General features: G+C 33.4%; 1 protein-coding gene across 1 annotated transcript; it reads right to left on the bottom strand.

The window, feature by feature from the left end:
• Positions 1-6,207: 6,207 nt before the first annotated feature.
• LOC134474484 (zinc finger protein 709-like) lies at positions 6,208-8,065 on the bottom strand. The gene is made up of 2 exons (XM_063242654.1): positions 7,979-8,065; positions 6,208-7,928 (listed from the first exon to the last, which is right to left on the bottom strand). Exons 1-2 carry the CDS (start codon positions 8,063-8,065, stop codon positions 6,267-6,269), a joined length of 1,749 nt encoding a protein of 582 aa, XP_063098724.1. The 3' UTR covers positions 6,208-6,266.
• Between the last annotated feature and the right edge of the window lie 611 nt (positions 8,066-8,676).

Here is an 8,676-nt window from a genome sequence, read left to right as displayed (position 1 = left end):
CCTGGTTCTTTGAAAGAATAAATAAAATCGAAAAGCCCCTAGCCAACCTTATTTAAAAAATGGAAGAAAAAGTTCAAATCCCTGCAATAAGGAATAAAAGATGTGAAATTACTACAGACCCTATTGAAATACAGAAGACCATCAACACCTATTTCAAAAACCTCTACACTCAAAGGTTTTATAACAGAAGAAATAGACAGATTCCTAAAGCATATGAAGTACCAAAGCTAGGTCATGAAGGTTTAAAACTACTGAATAACCCAAATTCTATCAATGAAATTGAAAACATAATTAAATCATTACCTACAAAGAAGAGCCCAGGCCCAGATGGATTCACTGAAGAATTCTACAAGAAATACAAAGTAGACCTAATGCCAACACTCCTCAAACTCTTCACTGAAATGAAAAGGCAAGCAATCCTTCAGAAATTGTTCCTAGAAGCAAATATTGCTCTAGTACCAAAACCAGAGGAGGACCCAACTGAAAAAGAGAACTACAGACCAATCTCCCTAATGAACAAAGATGAAAAAATCCTCAATAAAATATTGCTAAATAGGATGCACCACATTAACAAGATCATATACCACGACCAAGTGAGATTCATCCCAAGCATACTGAGATTGTTTAATATACGTAAATCAGTAAATGTAATGCACCATATCAATAGAGCCAGAAGTTATAATCACATGATCATTAATATAGATGCAGAAAAAGCTTTTGATAAGGTCCAACATTCATTTATGATAAGAACTTTGCAGAAAATTGGAATAGATGGTCCTTAACTCAATATAATTAAGGCTGGCAATGACAAAACAACAGCCAGTGCCATACTAAATGGTCAAAAATTGAAGGCCTTTACTTTAAATCATGCACAAGACATGGATGTCCCTTATCACAGCTCCTATTTAATATAGTACTGGAAATAATGGGCAGAGCAATTAGACAAGACAGAGACATAAAAGCCATAAAGATAGGAAAAGAAGACATTAAATTATCATTATTTGCAGATGACATGATACTTTATAAGGAAGATTCCCGAAGCTCCATTGAAAGACTCCTAGATATAATAAATTCAGTAATGTAGCTGGATACAGAATCAATACTCAAAAATCAATAGTATTTCTATACACTAACAACACCGTCACAGAGACAGAAATAAGAGAGGCCACACCCTTCACACTAGCAAACAAAAAAATGAAATATTTAGGAATTACTCTCACGAAAGAAGTGAAAGACCTATACAGGGAAAATTATAACACACTGAAAAATGAAATTGAAAATGATCTCAGAAAATGGAAAGACATCCCTTGCTCATGAATAGGAAGAATAAATATTGTGAAAATGGCCATTCTCTCAAAACTTTTATTCAGACGCAATGCAATCCCGATAAAAATACCATCAACATACCTCATAGAACTTGAGAAATCACCCCTAAAATTCTTCTGGAATGAGAAGAAACCTAGAATAGCAACACAGTTAGAAGCAGCAAAAGCCCAGGCAGGAGGTACCACAACCCCTGACTTGAAGTTATACTACAAAGCAACTGTAGTAAAATCAACATGGTACTGGAATTGAAACAGAGCCAAAGATCAGTGGAATAGATGAGAAGATACAACCACCACTACAAATACATTCAACTCCCTTATCTTTGATAAATGGGCCAAACATGTTCACTGGAAGAATGACATTCTGTTTAATAAATGGTGGTGAAAAACTGGCTCTCCATATGCCTAAAACTAAAACTAGACCCATACCTATCACCATGTACTAAAATAAAATCTAAATGGGTCAAAGATCTAAATATTAAAACAGAAACACTAAATCTAATGGAAGAAAAATTAGGTAAAAACCTTGAAGACATAGGAGTAGGTAGAGAATTGATCACATCAAGACTCAAACCATACGGGCAATGCTTCCCAGAATCAATAATTGGGATCACCTCTTATTAAAAAGTTTCTGCACATAGAAAGAAATCTCCAGTATAGTGAAAAAAAACTCACAAACTGGGAAAATGTCTTAGTGAACTGCCCCTCAGACAGAGGACCTCTGTCTAAAACATATAAAGCATTTTTAAAAATGAGACCGCCAAAATTCAAAGACAGAATTCAAAAATGAGCATCTGAGATGAATAAATAATTTTGAGATGAAGAAATACAAGTGACAAAAAAACACGTGAAAAAATGTTCACCATCAATGGTCATTACAGAAATGCAAATTAAAACCACATTGAAATTTCATCTCACTCCTGAAAGAATGGCCAAGACCAAGAAAACCACAAACAACAAATGTTGGAGACACTGTGGGGCAAAAGGAACTCTACTGCACTGTTTGTGGGAGGGTAGACTGGCGCAACCATTGTGGAGATCAGTCTGGAGATTTCTCAGAAAGCTGGGACTGGAAGCACCTTTTGACCCAGCTATTCTACTTCTAGGCATATTCACCGAAGAACTGAAAGCATCATTCCACAGTGATATATGTGCACCCATTTTTATAGCAGCACAGTTTATAATAGCCAGATCTTGGAAACAACCTAAGTGTCCATCAACTGAGGAATGGAAAAAAAAAGTTATGGTGTTTTTATACAATGGAGTACTACTCAGCTATAAAGAATGATCACATTGACATATAAATAAATGGATGCAGATTGAGACCATACTCATAAGTGAAATAAATCAAACTCACATGTATAAATACCAAATATATTCCCTAGTATAAGAAATGATAATACATAGAAGTATGTGGTAATCATGATACCCAATCATATTGGTTTGAATCCTTATAATGTTTTCCTCATTAAGTGCAATGGTTTTACCCTGGGTTTTTCAATTTTAGTATTGGTGATAGTACGAATAGCTATTTTGAAGAAAATAACACACCATAAAAGCTAGTGATGATTTAATATCCTCTTCTTTGGAACTCCCACCAAGATGTTGTACATGTTTCCACTGGTTTTAACATGTTGTATCTTAACATATTTTACTGTATATGATAGTATAAATAAAATTTTTCACAGGTAAAGAGATAATATAGAAATCATTATTCATTTTCTGTTAGTTGGCTCTAAATACCCTGTAATTTTTTCTTTCTCTTGAATGGATTCACACTGTCTTGATGTGATTGATTCTATAGTATACGAAGTTATGCTCAAACAATTCAAGGAAAGAGGCACTATGGTGACTACTATTATGTTAGATTATCTGGTGGTGAAACAAAATGATGCTTTAATTATTCAGTTCTGACCTGTGTTGTTCTATTACAATGTCTCTTTTATCTCGATCTCCACCCTTTTTAAAAAAAATATTCTATTTTTTTAAAAGAAAACTAAATTAAAAATTAGAGGGATATATTATAGTAACTTCTATGTTTTCCCATTAACCTGATTTTAACCCCAGTATTGCTCTCCCCATCTTGTTCTGCCTGATTTTACTATATTCTATTTTGTTTGATATTTTCAAGTTTGAGGGTATAGGCAACCACTTTGTAGGCAATAAGATTTACTATGATGCCCATTATGGTTTGACTATTATCCTCTTTTGAAATCCTGTAAGGTCTCCAGTGTAGATTTTATTTGTCTTGTTCTATACTGTTTTGATCAATTCTATTATACCTGATGATACAGCAACTCTTTTTAAAAATAGCAAGAGGCACAGTGGTAACCATTTTTGATCACCTGATATTCTATTTTTGCATCAATTATTATGCCCATCCTTATGTTCTAACCAACTCTCTTTTGTTAACTCACTTGAGGTTTTATTCTCTTCAAAAAAAGTAATAAGAAATATGGGAGTAAAAAAACCCCAAAAGTTTAATGGTTATTGTGAAGAAGAGAGGAAAGGAAGGTCGTCTAAGAGATATAAGTGCCTGTTTGAGTGTGTAGGGAGGAAAACCATATTACTGAGCTTTGTTGGATCATTGAACGGAACTCTCTGCAATCACACTGTAGGAATGTTCACTTTAGATGCTTTAATTTTATAATTTGAGCAACTGTTTCTAAGAAGACAATATGTAACCTATTAACTAGTGATTTCTTACTGTATTTTTTCTTGAAATTCTGTATGATTTGTACCCTTTACTGCTTTGTTTTTTATGGTTTTTTTTTCTCTTTAAAAAATTAAACTGGAATTTATCTTTTATTTATTTTTTGGTACTGGGGATCAAACTGATTACTTTACACTTGCCAGGCAGGAACTTAAGCCACTGAGCTAATACCCCAGCCACCCAATATATACGTTTCACATCTTATCATCTTCAGAGAAGTGGCCTCTACTCTTGGACTTGATGCCAGCAAGCATACCAAATGTGAATACAATAAGTCAAGGCTAAATAACATTCAAACAAACCAGCTTCCAATAAGATCAGTCATAGTAAGACGATGTAAGTAATACAGGTTTTCAGTTTTAGTTAGTAGGAAATTAAGAACAGTTACCATCATGGTATTACCTGCTATTTTTGGGGTACCTCTCTGTGCCCTCAAATCTATTATGAGTAGACAGACCAGAACAAAATAAAATAAACAGAGCAACAGAACTACTATAGCTTTTAAATCCTGATACACTTTTAACAATGTCCTCTGCCTTCTTTTTTTAGGCAATTCCTCACCTCTCTCCTTCTCAGGATACTATTATTTACTGTTCAGAGTATATTAGTTTAGTCTCTTATGTTCAGTTTCAGCATACATAAAAATAAAGACATCTACTATTAAGAGAATGAGACACATTATGGTAATCATCAACTTCCCCAAAGTCAGTCTTCAAGATAAAAAAAGCCTGCATCATCCGGTAATTATTTGATTCATTCTATAATAGTATATATTCAATATATACTATATTAGTTCTACAATAGTATATATATATATATATATATATATATATATTCAATATATATATTATATATAATAGTATATATATAATATATATACTATATATATATATATATATATATATATATATATATATATATTAGTTCTATAATAGTATATATTCAATGCTTGTGAAGATGGGAACAACTATTTGGAAAAAAACTAGAGACAGTAAGATAGACAATGAACATCTCAGTGGACTTGCTTTGAAACCTGTGTTTCCTTAAATTGTTTCCTTATGAACTGTTCTGTTTTGTTTTGTCATGTTTAATCTTACGATCTTTAAGATAAAAGACGTTTGTAGAACATATAAGCATATTAATAAGTTTTTGTTGGATCACTGAGGTAAACTGTTCACAGTGTCATTATTTGAATATCACTTTCTATGCTTAATATTGTTACTTGAACAATTACTTCTAAGATGACAATATGTAACTAATCAACTAGTGATTTCTTACTGTTTATTTTTCAGAAATTCTGTATTATTTCTACACATTTTGGATTTTTTAAAAATAAAAATAATTCACCAAAAATATAAAAATTAAGGTTTAAAGACAAAACATTAATTATATAGACACTATCCATACTTGAAAGTGAAAAGCCCATTTCAGTTTACCATGTTTAATTACAAGATGCCATGTTGAAGCACAAAGACACTTTAAAAATCTAAAGAGGTATAAGTGATTAACTGAAAACCATACAAAATATGTACTTGAGTAGAGCTCCACTTCAGATTTGTCATTTCTGGAAAATTTGTGAAGAAATATTGATATAAAACTTCTGTATTGATTATTTCTTCAGGTCTACTTGGAATTTTTAAAGTAAACTTAGATTTAAACTGTCTGAAGAGTGCTGCTTTTTCTATGTATTTAACAACAAACATGGATTGCCATATTTCTCACATTGTTAATGCACATAGGATAAAGTGAACTCTTTCAGATATGTAAAAATGATCACGTGTGTTGAGAGTATTTTCATAACACATAGGATTTATCTCTTGTGTGAGCTTCTTCACATATTTCACTTACAATCTGGCTGCACAAAGTGTCTCCACTTGCTTACATAGCCAGTGGTTATTCCCAGTGTGAATTCTTTCATGTGTTTTGCAATGACTGTATGTGGTAAAAGCTTTGCCACATTGTTATATACATAGGTTTTCTCACCAGAGTGGAGTCATTGATGTATTTTACAAAATCCATGTGTGGTGAAAGCTTTCCCACATTCTTCACATAAACAGGGTTTCTCAACATTGTAAATCTTTTCATGAATTGGACAATAAGCATTTCTGCTGAAACCTTTCCCACATTCCTTACATATATAAGTTTTCTGCCCAGTGTGAAATTTTTCATGCATTATGCAATATGTACTTGTGCTCAAAAAATTCTCATGATGCTTATATACACTGGTTCTACCTTGAGTGTGAACTTTCATGTTGCTTACAATGTCCATGTTGGGTAAAAGCTTTCCCACATTGCTTACATACATAGGGTTTCTCTCCAGTGTGAATTCTTTCATGTATTTTACAGTTTGCCTGTCTGTTAAAAGCTTTCCCACATTCCTTACATACATAGGGTTTCTCTCCAGTGTGAATTCTTTCATGTTTCTTAAAATATCCCAGTGTGTTAAAAGCTGTCCCACATTGCTTACATACATAGGGTTTCTCTCCAGTGTGAATTCTTTCATGTGTTTTACAATTTGCCCATGTGTTAAAAGCTTTCCCACATTCCTTACATACATATGGTTTCACTCCAGTGTGAATTCTTTCATGAACCTTACATTGTGCACGTGTGTTAAAAGCTTTCCCACATTGCTCACATGAATATGGTTTCTCTCCAGTGTGAATTCTTTCATGTATTCTACAATTTGCCCATGTGTTAAAAGCTTTCCCACATTCCTTACATACATATGGTTTCACTCCAGTGTGAATTCTTTTATGAACCTTACATTGTGCACGTGTGTTAAAAGCTTTCCCACATTGCTCACATAGATATGGTTTCTCTCCAGTGTGAATTCTTTCATGTATTTTACAGTTTGCCTGTCTGTTAAAAGCTTTCCCACACTGCTTACATACATATGGTTTCACTCCAGTGTGAATTCTTTCATGTTGCTTAAAATCTCCCCATGTGTTAAAAGCTGTCCCACATTGCTTACATACATAGTGTTTCTCTCCAGTGTGAATTCTTTCATGTATTTTACAATTTGCCCATGTGTTAAAAGCTTTTCCACATTCCTTACATACATAGGGTTTCTCTCCAGTGTGAATACTTTCATGTTTCTTAAAATCTCCCCTTGTGTTAAAAGCTGTCCCACATTGCTCACATGAATATGGTTTCTCTCCAGTGTGAATTCTTTCATGTATTTTACAATTTGCCCATGTGTAAAAAGCTTTCCCACATTCCTTACATACATATGGTTTCTCTCCAGTGTGAATTCTTTTATGAACCTTACATTGTGCACGTGTGTTAAAAGCTTTACCACATTGCTCACATAGATATGGTTTCTCTCCAGTGTGAATTCTTTCATGTATTTTACAGTTTGCCTGTCTGTTAAAAGCTTTCCCACACTGCTTACATACATATGGTTTCACTCCAGTGTGAATTCTTTCATGTTGCTTAAAATCTCCCCATGTGTTAAAAGCTGTCCCACATTGCTTACATACATAGGGTTTCTCTCCAGTGTGAATTCTTTCATGTATTTTACAATTTGCCCATGTGTTAAAAGCTTTTCCACATTCCTTACATACATAGGGTTTCTCTCCAGTGTGAATACTTTCATGTTTCTTAAAATCTCCCCTTGTGTTAAAAGCTGTCCCACATTGCTCACATGAATATGGTTTCTCTCCAGTGTGAATTCTTTCATGTATTTTACAATTTGCCCATGTGTAAAAAGCTTTCCCACATTCCTTACATACATATGGTTTCTCTCCAGTGTGAATTCTTTTATGAACCTTACATTGTGCACGTGTGTTAAAAGCTTTACCACATTGCTCACATAGATATGGTTTCTCTCCAGTGTGAATTCTTTCATGTATTTTACAGTTTGCCTGTCTGTTAAAAGCTTTCCCACACTGCTTACATACATATGGTTTCACTCCAGTGTGAATTCTTTCATGTTGCTTACGATGTCGAGATTTAGTGAACCCTTTTCCACATTGCTGACATACGTAGGATTTCTCCCCACTGCCATAATTTTCATGGAGCTGAACATTGTGGTGTGTTTCTGCTTCTTTCACATTCACATTACCTTCTGCAGTACAAAGGAATACTTCTTTACACTGATTCCAAGATGTACGTTCACAGGATTTCCCTATCTTGTCGTTTCTATAAAAAAAAAACATATCAGATTGATAACCATATTACTAAGTTTTTACTGGAGATTTGAACAAAATTGTTTGTAGTCTCACTGTTTGAATCCCCACATCATATGTTTCACTTTTGTATTTCATTAACTATCTATATGAGCAGCATATGTAATCATTGACTTTAGATATTTATTGTTTATTTTCACTTTGAAAGTGGTATCATTTCTACTTATTTTGGTTTTTTTAGTCTTTCCTTACATTAAAAAAAGAAACATTCACAGTGAAATGGGTCTCAGTTTAATGACTGCATTAATGTCAAGTTCTGTTTTTAATGCCTGCTAAGAAACTCTGTACATGAAGTAACAGAATGGCCTTTTAAGACATGTTGAAAACAACTATTCCCAAAAGACTGGTATACACTATGTGTATCACACACAGATCATTATGATATGTTTCACCATCACAATCTCCCTTTTGTCCTTAACCTGTAGTTCCCTTTTCCATATGGTCAGTCTGA

This window comes from Cavia porcellus, unplaced genomic scaffold, assembly GCF_034190915.1.
Source record: "Cavia porcellus strain 051 isolate PalLab524CR breed Dunkin Hartley unplaced genomic scaffold, mCavPor4.1 scaffold_32, whole genome shotgun sequence".
Taxonomy (NCBI): domain Eukaryota; kingdom Metazoa; phylum Chordata; class Mammalia; order Rodentia; family Caviidae; genus Cavia; species Cavia porcellus.
The sequence above is the reverse complement of the archived record's forward strand: the minus strand, read 5'-3'. Positions and strand labels throughout refer to the sequence as shown.